The sequence below is a fragment of the Ranitomeya variabilis genome, chromosome 3 (genome assembly GCF_051348905.1).
Source record: "Ranitomeya variabilis isolate aRanVar5 chromosome 3, aRanVar5.hap1, whole genome shotgun sequence".
NCBI lineage: Eukaryota > Metazoa > Chordata > Amphibia > Anura > Dendrobatidae > Ranitomeya > Ranitomeya variabilis.
In genome coordinates, this window is record NC_135234.1 from 76,915,044 (window position 1) to 76,935,100 (window position 20,057).

Consider the following 20,057-nt stretch of genomic DNA (forward strand, 5'->3'; position numbering starts at 1 on the left):
TGGAATTGAGATGGGACGCCATGTTGCGTTTGGAGAGCCCCTAATGTGCCTAAACATTGAAACCCCCCACGAGTGACACCATTTTGGAAAGTAGACCCCTTAAGGAACTTATCTAGATGTGTGTTGAGCACTTTGACCCAACAAGTGCTTCACAGAAGTTTATAATGCAGAGCCGTAAAAATAAAAAATCATATTTTTTCACAAAAATGATCTTTTCACCCCCATTTTTTTATTTCCCCAAGGGTAAGAGAAGAAATTAGACCATAAAAGTTGTTGTGCAATTTGTCCTGAGTACGACGATACCCCATATGTGGGTGTAAACCATTGTTTGGGCGCATAGCAGAGCTCAGAAGGGAAGAAGCGCTATTTTACTTTTCAATGCAAAATTGACTGGAATTAAGATGGGATGCCATGTTGCGTTTGGAGAGCCCCTGATGTGCCTAAACATTAAACCCCCCCCACAAGTGACACCATTTTGGAAAGTAGACCCCCTAAGGAACTTATCTAGATGTGTTTTGAGAGCTTTGAACCCCCAAGTGTTTCACTACAGTTTATAACGCAGAGCCGTAAAAATAAAAATTTTTTTTTTTTTTCACAAAAATGAAATTTAGCCCCCAGTTTTGTATTTTCACAAGGGTATCAGGATAAATTGGACCCTAAAAGTTGTTGTCCAATTTGTCCTGAGTACGCTGATACCCCCTATGTGGGGGGGAACCACTGTTTGGGCGCATGACAGAGCTCGGAAGGGAAGGAGCGCCATTTGGAATGCAGACTTAAATGGATTGGTCTGCAGGCGTCACGTTGCATTTGCAGAGCCCCTGATGTACCCAAACAGTACAAACCCCCCACAAGTGACCCCATATTGGAAACTAGACCCCCCAAGGAACTTATCTAGATGTGTTGTGAGAACTTTGAACCCCCAAGTGTTTCACTACAGTTTATAACGCAGAGCCGTGAAAATAAAAATTATTTTTTTTTCTCACAAAAATGATTTTTTAGCCCCCAGTTTTGTATTTTCACAAGGGTATCAGGATAAATTGGACCCTAAAAGTTGTTGTCCAATTTGTCCTGAGTACGCTGATACCCCCTATGTGGGGGGGAACCACTGTTTGGGCGCATGACAGAGCTCGGAAGGGAAGGAGCGCCATTTGGAATGCAGACTTAAATGGATTGGTCTGCAGGCGTCACGTTGCATTTGCAGAGCCCCTGATGTACCCAAACAGTACAAACCCCCCACAAGTGACTCCATATTGGAAACTAGACCCCCCAAGGAACTTATCTAGATGTGTTGTGAGAACTTTGAACCCCCAAGTGTTTCACTACAGTTTATAACGCAGAGCCGTGAAAATAAAAAAAAATTTTTTTTTCACAAAAATTATTTTTTAGCCCCCAGTTTTGTATTTTCACAAGGGTATCAGGATAAATTGGACCCTAAAAGTTGTTGTCCAATTTGTCCTGAGTACGCTGATACCCCTTATGTGGGGGGGAACCACTGTTTGGGCGCATGACAGAGCTCGGAAGGGAAGGAGCGCCATTTGGAATGCAGACTTAAATGGATTGGTCTGCAGGCATCACGTTGCATTTGCAGAGCCCCTGATGTACCCAAATAGTACAAACCCCCCACAAGTGACCCCATATTGGAAACTAGACCTCCCAAGGAACTTATCTAGATGTGTTGTGAGAACTTTGAACCCCCAAGTGTTTCACTACAGTTTACAACGCAGAGCCGTGAAAATAAAACATATTTTTTTTCCCACAAAAATGATTTTTAGCCCCCCAAATTTTTATTTTCCCAAGGATAACAAGAGAACTTGGACCCCAGAAGTTGTTGTTCAATTTGTCCCTAGTACGCTGATACCCCATATGTTGGGGTAAACCCCTTTTTGGACGCACGGGAGAGCTCGGAAGGGAAGGAGCACTGTTTTACTTTTTCAACGCAGAATTGGCTGGAATTGAGATTGGACGCCATGTCGCGTTTGGAGAGCCCCTGATGTGCTTGGACAGTGGAAACTCCCCAATTCTACCTGAAACCCTACCCCTAACCTCACCCCTAACCGTTTACTGAACATTTTCTGACAGTCATAAGTGCCACGTATATAAGTGCCACGTATATAAGTGCCACGTATTTAAGAGCCACGTATTTAAGTGCCACGTATTTAAGTGCCACGTATTTAAGTGCCAAGTATTTAAGTGCCACGTATTTAAGTGCCAAGTATTTCAGTGCCACGATATTTCAGTGCCACGTATTTAAGTGCCACGTATTTAAGTGCCACGTATTTAAGTGCCAAGTATTTCAGTGCCACGATATTTCAGTGCCACGTATTTCAGTGCCACGTATTTCAGGCACTGAAAAATACGTGGCACGTAAATACTTCAGTGCCACGATATTTCAGTGCCACGATATTTCAGTGCCACGATATTTCAGTGCCACGTATTTCAGTGCCACGTATTTCAGGCACTGAAAAATACGTGGCACGTAAATACGTGGCACTGAAATACGTGGCACTTAAATACGTGGCACTTAAATACGTGGCACTTAAATACGTGGCACTTAAATACGTGGCACTTATATACGTGGCCACTGAAATATCGTGGCACTTATATACGTATATAAATGTATATTTCAGTGCCACGTATTTCAGTGCCACGTATTTCAGGTTAGGGGTAGGGTTAGGGTTTTTTGTTTTTTTCTTGTTTTCTTGTGTTTTTCTATAAAAACGCATGCGTTTTACCGCGTTTACATGCATTTTTTCACACATGCGGGTTTTTTTAAAAACGCATGCAGATAAAAACGCAAGTGTGAAACCAGACTAAAAGACGCTTTTTATAGCAAAAAAGTTTTTGCGTCTCCACATTTTGAGACCTATAATTTTTCCACATTTTGGTCCACAGAGTCATGTGAGGTCTTGTTTTTTGCGGGACGAGTTGACGTTTTTATTGGTAACATTTTCGGACACGTGACCATTTTTTATCACTTTTTATTCCGATTTTTGTGAGGCAGAATAACCAAAAACCAGCTATTCATGAATTTCTTTTGGGAGAGGCGTTTATACCGTTCTGCGCTTGGTAAAATGGATAAAGCAGTTTTATTCTTCGGGTCAGTACGATTACAGCGATACCTCATTTATATCATTTTTTTATGTTTTGACGCTTTTATACGATAAAAACTATTTTATAGAAAAAAAAATTATTTTGGCATCGCTTTATTCTGAGGACTATAACTTTTTTATTTTTTTGCTGATGATGCTGTATGGCGGCTCGTTTTTTGCGGGACAAGATGACGTTTTCAGCGGTAACATGGTTATTTATATCCGTCTTTTTGATCGCGTGTTATTCCACTTTTTGTTCGGCGGTATGGTAATAAAGCGTTGTTTTTTGCCTCGTTTTTTTTTTTTTTTTCCTTACGGTGTTTACTGAAGGGGTTAACTAGTGGGCCAGTTTTATAGGTTGGGTCGTTACGGACGCGGCGATACTAAATATGTGTACTTTTATTGTTTTTGTTTGTTTTTTTTAGATAAAGAAATGTATTTATGGGAATAATATTTTTTTTTTTTATTATTATTTATTTAGGAATTTTTTTATTTTTTTTTTACACATGTGGAAATTTTTTTTTTTACTTTTTTACTTTGTCCCAGGGGGGGACATCACAGATCGCAGATCTGATAGTGTGCACAGCACTCTGTCAGATCGGTGATCATACTTTCATCGGAGCAGGCTGCAGCTTTCATCTGTAGCCTGCTCCGACCCGGAAGTGCTCCCTGCAGGACCCGGATACAGCCCCTCGGCCATTTTGGATCCGGGGCCTGCAGGGAGAAGACGTTCGGTACGAGGTGAGTACATCACCTTGTACCGATCGTCTCAGGGAAGCCCGCAGGGAGCCCCCTCCCTGCGCGATGCTTCCCTGTACCGCCGGTACACCGCGATCATGTTTGATCGCGGTGTGCCGGGGGTTAATGTGCCGGGGGCGGTCCGTGACCGCTCCTGGCACATAGTGCCGGATGTCAGCTGCGATATGCAGCCGACACCCGGCCGCGCTCCCCCCGTGAGCGCGGCCGATCGCGTATGACGTACTATCCCGTCACCGGGAATTAAGGCCCACCCCACCTTGACGGTATAGTACGTCATACGGGCTTAAGGGGTTAACAGAATAAAAATTCAAAATGTGAAAATTGCCAAATTTCCGTTTTTTTCACAAATAAACTCAGAAATTATCTACCGAAATTTACCACTAACATGAAGCCCAATATGTCACGAAAAAACAATCTCAGAATCGCTAGGATCCGTTGAAGCGTTCCTGAGTTATTACCTCATAAAGGGACACTGGTCAGAATTGCAAAAAACGGCAAGGTCATTAAGGCCAAAATAGGCTGGGTCATGAAGGGGTTAATGACAATCTGGGTCACTAGCACACCACCCAGTCATGATGTCAGCAATATCTCCTCCATCAGTAACACTAGTTGAGGAGTGACTGATGCATATAAAACAAATCCAGCAACTGGGATTGCGAGAGCTTGGGATTGTGATGGACATCACACTTAAAGAGGATGCCTAGGATTTTTTTTTATTTGGGCTGAGGTTTGAAGATTTAGAAAATAAGCACACCAATAGCAACCCACCCCAGGTCCAGAACTGCTTTTCTGCTGCTGCTCTGGTCTTCATTAACAGGTTGTAGAATTGATACCATTACTACGGTGCACAAGACCGCTGCAGCCAATCACTGGGCTCAGCAGCTCATGTTATCTGCATCACCCCTGAGCTGTGACATGCTGCAGCGCTTGACCTTGAAGGGCGAGTATTGGTGTGTTTGTTATTTTCTGTCTGCAAACCTATCCCAAACAAAAATTTATCATAGACAACTCCTTTAAGTTGTGTTGTCCTCATGTGAAAAATTCAATAAATATGTATTATAAAGCGTGATAAACGGCTTACCTAAACTCCAATTTTTTACCAGCATTTTGCAGCTGAGAGATTCGGCTTTCCCAAATAGAATCTGAATGAGAATATAATAAAAAAGTACAAACATCACAGCATTTAAAGTACTCAAAACAGAAGATAAATCACTAAAAAAAATGTATGTAAGTCTGTACTGAACCTTATAGACAACATTTTAAAGTTTTTAAAGTTATTGAAATATTCTGACAATTTTAGGGCCCTGTTCTCAGGGTAGGTGAGGGCCCCAGCAGTATGACCTTGAGCAATCACCAAGTTATCACCTACCATTAACCCTTTCACGACATGCGCCGTACATGTACTGCGCATGCCGTGTCTCCCCCTTTGATGTGCGCTCCGGCGCAGAGCCCACATCAAAGTCGCCACATGTCAGCTGTTTTGTACAGCTGACATGTGCGCGCAATAGCGGCGGGTGAAATCGCTATTCACCCGCCGCTATTAGCCTGTTAAATGCCGCTGTCAAACGCAGACAGCGGCATTTAACTAAAGCTTCCGGCCGGGCGGCCGGAAATGACGTCATCGCCGACCCCTGTCACATGATCGGGGGTCGGCGATGTGTCAGGACAGTAACCATAGAGGTCCTTGAGACCTCTATGGTTACTGATGCCGGCCTGCTGTGAGCGCCCCCTTGTGGTTGGCGCTCACAGCACACCTGCATTTCTGCTACATAGCAGCGATCTGATGATCACTGCTATGTAGCTGAGCCGATCAAGTTGTGCCAGCTTCTAGCCTCCCATGGAGGCTATTGAAGCATGGCACAGGTAAAAAAAAAATGTTTTTAAAAATATGAAAAAAATTTAAAAAACATAAAAGTTTAAATCACCCCCCTTTCGCCCCATCCTAAATAAAACAATTAAAAAAAAAAATCAAACCTACACATATTTGGTATTGCCGCGTTCAGAATCGCCCGATCTATCAATAAAAAAAAGCATTAACCTGATCGCTAAACAGCGTAGTGAGAAAAAAATTCAAAACGCCAGAATTACGTTTTTTTTGGTCGCCTCGACATTGCATTAAAATGCAATAACAGGCGATCAAAAGAACGTATCTGCATAAAAGTGATATTAATAAAAACGTCAGCTCGGCACGCAAAAAATAAGCCCTCAACCGACCCCGATCACGAAAAATTAAGACGCTACTGGTATTGGAAATTGGCACTTTTTTTTTTTTTTTTAAGCAAAGTTTTGAATTTTTTTTCACCACTTGGATAAAAAATAACCTAGACATATTAGGTGTCTATGATGTAATGATGACCTATAGAATCACAATGGCAGGTCAGTTTTAGCATTTAGTGAACCTAGCAAAAAAGCCAAACAAAAAACAAGTGTGGGATTGCACTTTTTTTGCAATTTCACCGCACTTAGAATTTTTTTCCCGTTTTCTAGTAAAAGACATGGTAAAACCAATGGTGTCGTTCAAAAGTACAACTCGTCCCGCAAAAAATAAGCTTTCACATGGCCATATTGACGGAAAAATAAAAAAAGTTATGGCTCTGGGAAGGAGGGGAGTGAAAAACAAAAACGCAAAAACGAAAAAGGTCCGCGACTTGAAGGGGTTAAGGGCTCAAAAAAAAAAATCGGATCGCACTCTGACCAATGTTATTCAAATTTTTTTCTCAGCTGAAATCGTACTGAGACAAAAAAAAATTGCAGCATGCTGCGATTTGCAGCATGTCTCAGACGAGACTAGCCAATGCATGTCAAAGGGCGCGAGCAAAAAAAAAATAAGAAATTGCACAGCACTAGGACTATGTGAGTGCTGTCTGATTTTTACACACCCATGTTCTTTGAAAGGCTGGCAATTCAGCAGCCGCGTACAGTAAAATCACAGCGGGACCCGATAGAATAGAAAGATTACATACAGTATATACACATAGAACCATATAAAATTAGTACAGTGCGTGTGCAGCTTATTTTTCTGAAAAAATGGTGTGGGCTTCCGCATAATTTTCTTAACCAGCAGAGGGAAAGCCGACGGCTGGGGGCAGATGTCTATAGCCTGAGGAGGGGGTAATACCCATAGAGGTTCCCAGGCTATTAATATCAGCTCACAGCTCTATATTTAGCCTTTACTATTAAAATGCCCCCCCCCCCAAAAAAAAAAAAGACTTAGGGGTCCCCCCTATATTTAATAACCAGTAAAGGCAAGGCAGACAGATACAGGCTGATATTAATAGCCTAGGAAAGGGCCATGGATATTGCACCTTCCCCCCGGCTAAAAACATCAGCTCTCAGCCGCCCCAGAAAAGGTGCATCCATAAGATGTGCCAACTCTGGCAATTAGCCTCACTCTCCCCACCTGCCCTGATGCGGTGGCAAGTGGGGTAATAGTTGTGGGGGGGTTGATGTCACCTTTCTATTGTCAGGTGACATCAAGCCCAGAGGTTAGTTTTTATACAATATCACTATGGGGTTACTAATGTGGGGGTCTTATAGATGCCTCTCCCTTAATAACCTTGGGGCTTGATGTCACCTGACAATACAAAGGTGACATCAACCCTCCCATCTATTACCCCACTTGCCACAGCATCAGGGCAAGTGGGAAGAGTGAGGCTAATTGCCAGAATTGGCACATCTTATAGATGTGCCTTTTCTGGGGCGGCTGAGAGTTGGTGTTTTTAGCCAGGGGGAAGGGGCCATATCCATAGCCCTTTCCTAGGCTATTAATATCAGCCCGCAGCTGTCTGCCTAGCCTTGGCTGGTTATTCATTATAGGGGTCCCTACGACTTTTTTTGGGGGGTCCCCCATTTTAATAGCCAGGAAAGGTTAAGTATACTGCTGGGAGTTGTTATTAATAGCCTGGGAAGCTCCATGGGTATTACCCCCTTCTCATGCTATAAACAATCAGCCCCCAGCCATCGGCTTTCCCTCTCCTGGTTTGGAAAATTACATGGGAGCCCATGCCATTTTTTTCAGAAAAATTAACAATTAAATACATGCCAAGTAACAAGTACATGTCAGTCACATATATCTATTCTATGCGTACATACCGCATGAGGGAGCCGTGACCTGTCAGCAGGCTGCATTATGCCTAAGCAGAGCACCACATAAAGACGAGCATATCATTAACTCAAAATAAAGATTAAACAACAACCACAAGATGTATTTCATCAACCAAGGTATCATTTTAATCTTTAAAACGGCGCCAACCATACACTGTCTTTAGGTTACTGTGCTCAATCCTGCTGACAGGTTCCCTTTAAGTAATTGCTATTTATGAGCCAAACATTAGACGAATATCCTGTTCATTGATCTCTGATATGTGCAGTAAATGCTCAAATCACCTGTTGGCAGAGAAGGTAAAAGAAAACTTTCATGGACTGGATGAGCGTCATCAGAAGCCAGCTCTTTTATATGGGGAACTGAGGTGAGAGGCTGTCTATTCCTTTTGTTCTGGTTGAAGATAGGCACTGGAAGACAGGCTGCAGAAGGGAAAAAAATTTGGGGTAAGAAGAAAAAACTGACAACTTTTATCAATATATGCCAATTCTACATTTGTTTTACGTTTTGTGTTTACGGCGTTCATTGCACAGCAAAAATTACCTAGAAAAATGATTCTCCAGCTCAGTACAATTATAGCAATAGTAAACTTTGATTAAAAAAAATCTTTTTAAGTGGGAAAAAAAAACAAAACAGAAGTTTGTAAAAATAATATAATGTAGTTTTTTATTTATTTTTCCAAGGTCTGTAGCGTTTTTACTTTTCCATTAGGCCTCTTTCACACTTCAGTCTTTTGGCGTCAGTTTGAATCCGCCGTTTTTGTCAAATAGCGGATCCGCCATTTTTTTTGGCGGATCCGCTATTTTCCCATAGACTTGCATTAGCGACGGATTGTGGCGGATGGTCGTCCGTTCCATCCGCCATGTGACGGATCCGTCGAGATTTGGCGGACGTCATCTAGACATTGACGGACATTATAACCTTTTTTGTCTGCACTGAAATGGCGGTTCGCGACGGATCCGTCGCGTCCGCCATTCCCTAGAATGGGCGCCTATGGGCGACGGATCCGTCGCGATCCGTCATTTGGCAGATCCGTCGCCCCAATCCGCTTTTTCAATTGAGCATGCTCCAAAAAGTAGATACTTTTCCCAGACAACCCCAAAACTATATAAACAGGACAGGTGGGCTTCATTCTTTAATGTGCCATCAAGCAGAGAAGAAGCAGAGAGAGAACACAGTGCCAGCCAGCAAGACAGACCCTGCCAGCAGCCATCAAGACAGACCCTGCCAGCAATTTTTCAGGATTTTCCCTCAATTCAATATACAGTGTGGAATAAACGCCACGGGTCATGCGTTGGGCTGTGATAGGATGGATCCACAGCCTTCTCTTCCGCCAATGCCGCAGGATGCGCAGTCTTTCTTCCTCCTTGCCCCGAACGATGACTGCCAACCGATTAGCCTCAAAAGTGAAATCCGCACCTATCTTCACAATATTCGCCAGTACTCCTTCCATCTCTGCAACTTTCTCTACAACCTTTCAAAGATGTGGTGTAAATACACTGTATATATAGTTTCCCAGTAGTTTCCAATAGCCAGTCACATTTCCAAGTACTTTGTATAAGCCAATCACATTGAGATCCTCGGTTTTTAAAAAACGGTTCCAACGGATGTAAAAAACGGTCGCAACGGTTCCGTTTTTTGGACGCATCAGTGTAACGGATCCGTCAAAAAAACGGATCCGTTAGAACCGTTTTCTCAGCAATTTTGACAGATCCGTCGCTATGTCGGAGCAGACTGACGCCAAACAACTGACGTGTGAAAGAAGCCTTACTTGAGCTGTGTAAAGGCTTATTTTTTTTGCGCAGTGAATGGACATCTTTATTTTTATATCATCCTGGGATAAATACAACGTTTTGATCACTTCTTATTGCATTATTTTAGGGAAGTGTAGCAGCTGAAAAACTGAGCCTCTGGCAAAATCTGAATTTCAAGTACTGAATTTTTAAACCACTAAAATAGAAAATAAAACAATGTCACCAGTTTGGCCTCGCCATCATGTCCTGACCCGGAGGTTGTGTCACCAGTCTGGACTCCCCATCATGCCCTGACCTGGAAGTCTTGTCACCAGTCTGGCCTCCCCATGATGTCCTCTCCTGGAGGTGGTGTCACCAGTCTGGCCTCACCATCATGCCCTGATCTGGAGGTGGTGTCACCAGTCTGGCCTCCCGATCATGTCCTGACCTGGAGGTGGTGTCACCAGTCTGGCCTCCCCATCATGTCCTCTCCTGGAGGTGGTGTCACCAGTCTGGCCTCACCATCATGTCCTGACCTGTAGGTGGCGTCACCAGTCTGGCCTCCCCATCATGTCCTGAACTGGAGGTGGTGTCACCAGTCTGGCCTCCCCATCATGTCCTTTCCTGGAGGTGGTGTCACCAGTCTGGCCTCCCCATCATGTCCTGACCTGGAGGTGGTGTCACCAGTCTGGCCTCCCCATCATGTCCTGACCTTTAGGTGGTGTCACCAGTCTGGCCTCCCCATCATGTCTTGTCACCAGTTTGGCCTCGACATCATGTCCTGACCCGGAAGTTGTGTAACCAGTCTGGACTCCCCATGATGTCCTCTCCTGGAGGTGGTGTCACCAGTCTGGCCTCCCAATGATGTCCTCTCCTGGAGGTGGTGTCACCAGTCTATCATCCCCATCATGTCCTCTCCTGGAGGTGGTGTCACCAGTCTGGCCTCCCCATCATGTCCTCTCCTGGAGGTGCTGTCACCAGTCTGTCATCCCCATCATGTCCTTTCCTGGAGGTCCTGTCACCACTCTGGCCTCATCATGTCCTCTCCTGGAGGTGGTGTCACCAGTCTGACCTCCTCATTTCCTTTCCTGGAGGTCCTGTCACCAGTCTGGCCTCATCATTTCCTCTCCTGGAGGTCCTGTCACCAGTCTGGCCTCCTCATCATTTCCTCTCCTGGAGGTCCTGTCACCACTCTGGCCTCATCATGTCCTCTCCTGGAGGTGGTGTCACCAGTCTGACCTCCTCATTTCCTTTCCTGGAGGTCCTGTCACCAGTCTGGCCTCATCATTTCCTCTCCTGGAGGTCCTGTCACCAGTCTGACCTCCTCATTTCCTCTCCTGGAGGTCCTGTCACCAGTCTGATCTCATTTCCTCTCCTGGAGGTCCTGTCACCAGTCTGGCCTCATCATTTCCTCTCCTGGAGGTCCTGTCACCAGTCTGGCCTCCTCATAATTTCCTCTCCTGGAGGTCGTGTCACCAGTCTGACCTCATTTCCTCTCCTGGAGGTCGTGTCACCAGGCTGTCATCCCCATCATGTCCTCTCCTGGAGGTCCTGTCACCAGTCTGGCCTCCTCATCATTTCCTCTCCTGGAGGTCCTGTCACCAGTCTGGCCTCATCATTTCCTCTCCTGGAGGTCCTGTCACCAGTCTGGCCTCCTCATAATTTCCTCTCCTGGAGGTCGTGTCACCAGTCTGACCTCATTTCCTCTCCTGGAGGTCGTGTCACCAGGCTGTCATCCCCATCATGTCCTCTCCTGGAGGTCCTGTCACCAGTCTGGCCTCCTCATCATTTCCTCTCCTGGAGGTCCTGTCACCAGTCTGGCCTCCTCATCATTTCCTCTCCTGGAGGTCCTGTCACCAGTCTGACCTCCTCATTTCCACTCCTGGAGGGCCTGTCACCAGTCTGACCTCCTCATCTGGAGGTCCTGTCACCAGTCTGGCCACATCATTTCCTCTCCTAGAGGTCTGGTCAGGGTGATTTTACCACACAGTGATTGCCGCCAAAACTTAATGGCAGAATAGTTTTTCCCCCATTTCATCCCACAGTTAGTTGATCACATCCAGTGATGGAGGCAAGTGAAACAAAAAAATAAATCACTACTGCTCCGAAATCCGCGGATCAGCCTATGACGGCGGGAGAACAATGAGGTGTATAACAATGAGGTGTATGAGGAGGACACGTCCCACCATCATGTGCTGCATATCACGGGTCACACGCGGAGCTACTGACACTGCCGGGCCGCCCCGCAGTACTGTGCTCCCGCCCACGTCCCTGGTCACACGCGCCCACCTGGGGGGAGACTTCTCTTCATCTTCACCGCGTGACGCTCCCGCCCGTTTTCTTCCCGCCAAGGCCGCGCGCACAGAAATGGAGGGGCGGGCGCATAACTGGCAGCTGAGGGCAGAGGCTCCGCCCCCTATGGGCACCTGCGCGGGACTGCAGCGTTATACTGGGGTCGTACTTGTACGTGGTTATGTGGTGCATATAGCATCCGTTATACAGAATCGGATGGTGACTTGTGTTATTAATAAACCCATAATATAAAGCACAAGCAATTAATGATTTCATCTAGATAGTACTAGTTTTGGGGTAAAAATATCAGTTCTGCTTATGTTGGGCGCTGTATGGGGGTCTCTGTGGTAAGCGCTGTAAAGGGGGTCTCTGTGGTAAGCACTGTATGGGGTCTCTGTGGTAAGGGCTGTACGGGAGGGAGTCTGTGGTAAGCGCCGTATTGGGTCTCTGGTAAGTGATGTATGGGGTCTCTGGTAAGCGCTGTATGGGGGTCTCTGTGGTAAGCACTGTATGGGGGTCTCTGTGGTAAGCACTGTATGGGGTCTCTGGTAAGCGCTGTACGAGGGTATCTGGTAAGCGCTGTGCGGGGGTCTCTGGTAAGCGCTGTATGGGGGTCTCTGTGGTAAGCACTGTATGGGGGTCTCTGTGGTAAGCACTGTATGGGGGTCTCTGTGGTAAGCACTGTATGGGGGTCTCTGTGGTAAGCACTGTATGGGGTCTCTGGTAAGCGCTGTACGAGGGTATCTGGTAAGCGCTGTGCGGGGGTCTCTGTGGTAAGCACTGTATGGGGGTCTCTGTGGTAAGCACTGTATGGGGGTCTCTGTGGTAAGCACTGTATGGGGTCTCTGGTAAGCGCTGTGCGGGGGTCTCTGTGGTAAGCACTGTATGGGGGTCTCTGGTAAGCACTGTATGGGGGTCTCTGGTAAGCACTGTATGGGGTCTCTGGTAAGCGCTGTACGAGGGTATCTGGTAAGCGCTGTACGAGGGTATCTGGTAAGCACTGTATGGGGGTCTCTGGTAAGCTCTGTATGGAGGTTTGTGGTAAGCACTGTATGGAATGGGTCTCTGTTTTCAGCACTGTATGGGGGTCTCTAGTAGATGCTGTATGGGGTCTCTGGTAAGCGCTGTACGGGGGTCTCTGGTAAGTGATGTACGGGGGTCTCTGTGGTGAGCTCTGTGCGGGAGTCTCTGTGGGGAGTGATGTACGGGGGTCTCTGTGGTAAGTGCTGTACGGGGGTCTCTGTGGGGAGTGATGTACTGGAGTCTGGGGAGTGATGTACGGGGGTCTCTGCGGGGAGTGATGTACCGGGGTCTCTGGTGGGTGCTGTATGGGGGCAGCTCTTGGTGATTGACAGTTCTCTCACATAGCGAGAATCCCATCAATGACCTGGAGCGGCAGCGCCGGATTTTTAAACTATAATATCTCCGAAGCGCCAGAGCATTTCAGAGCACAGTACGCCGGCCACAATCCTGCAGTCGGCTCTGCGTGGCGCGGCCTGTGGCCGGGGCGGCATGAATCAGGTGACAGGTTCCTGATGACACTTGGTGCTCTCCATCATTTATGGTGCCCACAGTAGTGTTACCCACAATCATCCTCTACTCACCGTTTGTGAGCTCACTGTTCACCCATCGTAGACAGATAATAATCGGCCATGAATTTGAAGCCCTTTATTACAAGCGACTAAAATATAAACTGAAATGCATTTGAAAGATTTCTATGATAATGATTCTCATCTTTTTGCCCAGTGATGTGATGAGCCTGCTCTGCAGTCGTATTCTGGGTGGAAAAGTGAGGGCTCACGGCGATCTTATTGCAATGTACAAATATATGAGGGGACAGTAACTGGTAAATCTAATATTATAGGTTTGGGCACTAGATTCTGTGATGGCACCCTGATCCACGGAACTAGTGGAATTTTTCCCCTAATGTGGGGTTATTAGCATCTGCCCCCTAGGGTTTATGTCTTCCACTGGATCAACTTGTTAGGCTATAGGTTGAATTTGATGGACTTGTGTCTTCTTTCAACCAAACTGTTTCCAGGTACGCATCCTCTTCATTTTCCCACAGAATTGAAGTTTCTTCTTTCCGTGTAGATATATCCATTTCATCAATGGCCGGTATACTGGAGCCGACAGATTCTTCATCTTGTAAAAAAATTTAAAAAAGTGATTAATACCTAATTACTATTACTTTAAACCAACAAAACCCAACAATAAAGCAACCTAATGATTTTTAAAGTTGTTTTCCGGTTTTGAAAATCCCCAGTCTGCCAGTGCAGTTTGTTATAAAAAAAAAAAAAGCTGTGCTTTACTCAACCTCCGTGACAGCCCTGCAGCCTATAACTGAGCTCAGGGACCTGCCAAGGCACTCAGTCGCTGATCTCACTGATTGGCTGCAGTGTTGTCAGCGTGACGTCAGCGCTGCAGACACTGGAAGAGTCAAAGATCCAGAACTGGACCCGACCAGGGTGAGTAAAGCACAGTTTGTCCAGATTGAGTAAAGCAGAGTTTGTCCAGATTGAGTAAAGCAGTTTGTCCAGGGTGAGTTAAGAAGAGTTTGTTTTTAAAACAAACTAAAGCCCAAGGACGGGTTTTCTGAATCCATAATACTCCTTTAATATAAAATGTTTTTTTTTTAAATATATTTCCTCCTTTGTGTATTTGTCCACATTAAAATCAGTGTAGCAAAAGGGCATGCTGTGATCAGAGAACGTACAGTAGGTCATCGCAGCTCAATCGTTCGTGTAAAATAATTTATAAATCTCTCGCACTGTCAGTTTTCCTCAGTTATAAGTCTGTACTTGTTATTGCAGCGCCCCAGAGTCCTGGTCGTTGCAGTAACGTCGCTCTGCCACTAAGGGGAGTGATGTTACGTCTGATTGCACTAAAGGAGTTCACCTGATCAGGTAACACACACTACACTTCACACTCCGGCCACCAGGGGGAGTGGTTCTATCTAGTAGGCCACTTCTCACACTCTGGTAAAACTGGTCGTTGGACAGGAAGGGAGTGAGAACTAACTGCACAAACCAGTGAGCAACGGGAATACAGAAAAGAGGCAATAGGACCAGAAGGAGTCGTGTTGTAAGATCGAGGCAACATCCTTCTGAGGTGCAAGCAGTCGGTGGCCGGAACGCCGAGCAAGTAATAGACTCTAAGCATTACTGCAAACCACGGCAGGACAGCCAATTATAGGTTGGCTGTCTCACCCAAATCACCTAAGCAGACAACGGAGGCAGTTGTGGGAGAGGGGCGACTCTAGGGTCCCGGAAGAACTCCAGGCCTACCCCGTCATACGGGTGCGTCCTACCATATCACCTGGGGGACGGAGAGAACGATTATCGGAGACAGACAGAACCAGTTGTGAGGACTATCCCGGGAGCTCAGCAGGGAAGGACTACAACACACAGGCGCTAGAAGGTAGACACTGATTCCCACCTGTTAAGGAAACTCCTGATGTGCCTTCGGACCGGCCGGTCTCAGGCAGCCCTGTTAACAGCGCTCTGGACTGAGGACCCTGAGACCTTCAGTAAAGAGGTAAAGAGACTGCACCCCTGTGTCCTTGTGATTGATTGCATCCTGCACCACACACCGAACTGTCATCCCTTTATTTGGGCGCCCCTCAGCAGGGTCACGGATCGGGTCTAGCCACCGTGACAACCCCAGAACAGAGACTCAGAGGCCCGGTGCCGGGTACCCCTCGGCCCTGCGGCGGTGGGGGCGCTGCATTATTCTTTGGGAATGTTAAGAATAAGAAAATTTATGCTAGAAAAATGTAAAATGTTTGGTCCAAAATCAACATCGGCGATCCAAAACAGTATGATCTGCTGCAGGTTTACACAACGGTTAGCCCCATTTAAAAGGACTAATCTGTGGACCACAACTGTAATTCTCATCCGGAATCTGTCTGGGAAATACATCACTTATCAAAAATATTTGGAAGCTGCTTTAAAAAAAATAGGTATATGAATGGGATGCATTTTGTAGGCATATTTTCACATGGGTATAGTGTAGAATACATGCAGATTTCTCTGTGAAAAACTGAACATATCCTTAGGCTAGTGAGCGGCAAGATACGGATAGAACAACCTCCATCACTCAGCAGTCTTTCTTGCTGCACTAAGTAATGACTGGTAAGCAGTGGAGGCCGTTGTACTTATGTTACTTTGCTGCCTAGACGTTTTCTTGCAAATGAGATGAGAAGGTAGGGATGGTGAAACACCATCCCTATAAGCAAAAGCATAATAATAATAACACATTGGGAGAATGTAGGGATTAAAGTGCCACTCCAACCTTTTTTTTATATCACTGCCACAGTGGTATCACTAATGTACAGTACGTTCCCTGCCCCTAGTATCGTACTTATCGGCCGCCATCATCTTCTGTTCTCATCGGTGTTCCGTTGTCTTCTGCTGGTCATGACCTGCTGGATCGCATCGGTGGTAATTTCTCAATGTTAGTCTATGAGAGCCAGAATGAGGCCACCATGAGACTCTCATAGACTAACATTGAGAGCTTGTGACTGTTACCTCTGGCTTCCGGTCAGTCAGAAGTTAGGACCGGAGCGGCGCTGGGAACAGCAGAAGATGGCGGCTGGTAAGGCAGGGAACATGCATTAGTGATACCACTCCGGTGGTGAAATAAACATTTTAAAAAGCCTACGGACTGCTTTTGGGCTTATTTACATGTCAGTATTTAGTCAGCATTTTTTTCATCAGTCACTGTATGCCAAAACCAGGATTGGAACACACACAAAAAACTATAATTCAAACTTTGACACTTGTTCTGTGTTTTGGAGACACTTCTGATTTTGGCATACAAATACTGATGTGTGAATAAAGTCGTACGAGAAGTGAATTCTGAATAAGGCACAATAGGGATAAATCACGAAAGCTTTCCTATAATAGGGACAACCCTTTTAAGGGCGAGAACTCTAGTCTTAACTTCTATAACATCTTGCCCTCGTGTTGGAAACTGGGGATTAAAGAAGGGAGTAGAAGTTATTTTCCGCACTCAGAGAAAGTCGTTAGTTATGTAAATCAGACAGGTTTATTATTTTATTATGGGAACTTGTGGCACTTGGCTTTGATATCGTTCTTTCATATACTGATACTTGTGGTTCTAGTGTAGCACAATATCGCTGAGTAATGGAGAACTGATTTAATGAAGGAAAATGTAAAAGTTATATTTTAAGCCTTTTCATTCTGTAAAATGAGTTGTTACATAGTAGCCATAGATACGTATGACAGAATGCTCTTTCCATAGTAAATTTGCCTTGCCCAATAGAAATCTTATGCCCCATTTTCACGTATCGATGACATGTTGCATCAGTTAAATTAGCAGCTGTCACGTGACTGAAATTCGATTAAGGTAGTTTACTTTGGCTTCAGTCTTAAAATGTCTAACTTCCATAAACTATTCCCATTACTTAATGTTATCATTTTTAATGAACAATAACTTTGGTAACTTTAGTTGCTGGAATACTGCAAAGAGTGAAACAAACCGTTTGATTGTAAGAGTCCATTATCTTCAGATACACGTGTGACTTGAGTATGCCATTCAGTCCATTTAACTTTGTTAATTCTATTAATGAAAAGACACATTATTTATACAGTATATGTAAATAAGTGCACATTTCTCAACGTTACTATTGCAACCCCAAAAATGAAAAGCCATAGATTTATGAAACTCAAAAGATCAAGAGACATGTTAATGATCTGCAAATGATGAAAAAAGGAAACACCATTTTCAAAACATCTCGTTATATTCAGTATTAACTAACCCCTTAATGACCGAACCAATTTTGACCTTAATGACCATGCCAAATTTTACAATTCTGACCACTGTAAATTTATGCGGTAATAACTCTGGAACGCTTAAATAGATCTGACTGATTCTGAGACTGTTTTTTCGCAACATATTGTATGATAGTGGTAACATTTCTTCGATATCTCTTGCATTTATTTATGAAAAATTTGGGGAAGATTTTGAAAATTTTCAATTTTCAAACTTTTATTTTTTGTGACCTTAAATCAGAGAGTTATGTCACACATACTAGTTAATAACATTTCTCACAGGTCTATTTTACATCAGCACAATTTTGGAACCAAATTTTTTTTTTGTTAGGAAGTTATAAGGGTTAAAAGTTGACGAGCGATTTCTCATTTTTACAACACCATTTTTTTAGGGACCACATGACATTTGAAGTGACTTTGAGAGGCCTATATGGCAGAAAACACCCACAAGTAACACCATGCTAAAAACTGCACCCCTCAAGGTACTCAAAACCACATTCAAGAAGTTTGTTAACCCTTCAGTTGCTTTGCGAAAACTGAAGCAATGTAGAAGGAAAAATAAACGTTTAACTTTTTTTCTTAAAAAACTTACCATATATACTCGAGTATAAGCCGACCCCCCTAATTTTACAACAAAAAACTGGGAAAACTTATTGACTTGAGTATAAGCCTAGGGTGGAAAATGCAGCAGCTACCGGTAAATGTCAAAAATAAAAATAGATACCAATAAAATTAAAATTAATTGAGACATCAGTAGGTTAAGTGTTTTTGAATATCCATATTCAATCAGGAGCCCCATATAATGCTCCATACTGTTCATTATGGCCCCATAAGATGCTCCATACAAAATACACCCCATATAATAACAATGCGCCACATATAATGCTCCATACAGTTCATTATGGCCCCATAGATGCTCCATATAACAATGTGCACATATAATGCTCCATACAGTTCATTATGGCCCCATAGATGCTGCATATAACAATGTGCCCCAGATAATGCTCCATACAGTTCATTATGGCCCCATAAGATGCTCCATATAACAATGTGCCACATATAATGCTGCTGCTGCAATAAAAAAATGACATACTCAATTCTCATCGTTGCCCGCTGCTCCTCAGCATCCCATCTCTCCGCACTGCCCAGGCAGAGGGCGGCACGCACACTAATACGTCATCGCGCCCTCTGACCTGAACAGTCACTGCAGAGGATGTGGAAGACGGGGCGGCGGTGGAACGAGGGAAGGTAAATATGAAATACTCACCTGCTCCGGGTGCGGCAGCTTTTTCCTCTGTTCAGCAGTCACTGGTACCGCTCATTACAGTAATGAATATGTGGCTCCACCCCTATGGGAGTGGAGTCCATATTCATTACTTTAATGAGCGGTACCACGTGACAGCTGAATAGGGGAAGAAGCTGTCGGCGCCTGAGACCATGGGACACTCAGGGACCGCGCCAGGAGCAGGTGAGTATGTGACCGTCGTCGCTCCCCCTCACTCGCCGACCATGACTCGAGTATAAGCCGAGAGGGGCACTTTCAGCCCATTTTTTGGGGCTGAAAATCTCGGCTTATACTCGAGTATATATGGTACTTTAGACCCAAAACTTTTATATTTTTCAAGGGTAACAGGAGAAAATGGACCACAAAATTTGTTGTGCAATTTCTCCTGAGTATGCCGATACCGCATATGTGGGGGAAAACCATTGTTTGGGCGCATGGCAGGGCTCATAAGGGAAGGAGCAGCATTTGACATTAAAGGCTTAAGATTGAGTTGATTATGTTAAATACTGACCAAATACTGAACGTGTGAACGTGGCCTAACACTTCTAACATCTGCGTATTTATTTATATTGCCTTGAAAATAAACCCCATGAAATTTTCCACATCTTTTCACATCACACCCAGAAACGTACATGTATTTTATTGGGTTTTTATGTTTTATACAAACACAAAGTAAAAAGTGTTTGTGAAGGGTAAATGAAGGAGAATACAGTTTTCTATTTATTTTAAAAAATACAATTGAAAATTGTGACATGCATTTGTATTCAGTCCCCTGTAATTTGATACTCTTAAATCAAATCCTGACTGACCAATTGCCTCCAGAAGTCACATCGTTGTTGACTTCACTTCACCTGTGTGTAGCCACAGCTGTTCTATGAAGACCTCAGAGGTTTGTTTGATAACATTATGAATCAAACAGCATCATCAAAACCAAGGAATACACTCAACAGGTTAGGGATAAAGTTGTGGAGAAGAGTAAAGCAAGTTTAGGTTATAAAAAAA

At 44.5% G+C, this 20,057-nt stretch overlaps 2 protein-coding genes across 8 annotated transcripts in view; both read right to left on the reverse strand.

Moving 5' to 3' along the window:
• SPATA22 (spermatogenesis associated 22) overlaps window positions 1-12,379 on the reverse strand; it is a 39,452-nt gene extending 27,073 nt beyond the window's left edge. The window contains exons 1-3 of the mRNA XM_077294209.1: window positions 11,973-12,379; window positions 8,235-8,372; window positions 4,930-4,990 (exon numbers count right to left, since the gene is read on the reverse strand). Of these exons, the coding sequence (XP_077150324.1) occupies window positions 4,930-4,990; window positions 8,235-8,372; window positions 11,973-11,994 (221 nt within the window). The 5' untranslated portion in view covers window positions 11,995-12,379. The remainder of the gene's footprint in view (window positions 1-4,929; window positions 4,991-8,234; window positions 8,373-11,972) is intronic.
• Window positions 12,380-13,608: 1,229 nt separating this feature from the next.
• The window catches only part of LOC143815207 (transient receptor potential cation channel subfamily V member 3-like), a 106,582-nt gene continuing 100,133 nt past the window's right edge, over window positions 13,609-20,057 (reverse strand). For all 7 annotated transcript variants that reach the window (XM_077294212.1, XM_077294211.1, XM_077294217.1 and 4 more), the window contains 2 exons: window positions 17,479-17,558; window positions 13,609-14,120 (listed from right to left, as the gene is read on the reverse strand). In XM_077294212.1, the coding sequence (XP_077150327.1) occupies window positions 13,951-14,120; window positions 17,479-17,558 (250 nt within the window). In that variant the 3' untranslated portion in view covers window positions 13,609-13,950. The remainder of the gene's footprint in view (window positions 14,121-17,478; window positions 17,559-20,057) is intronic.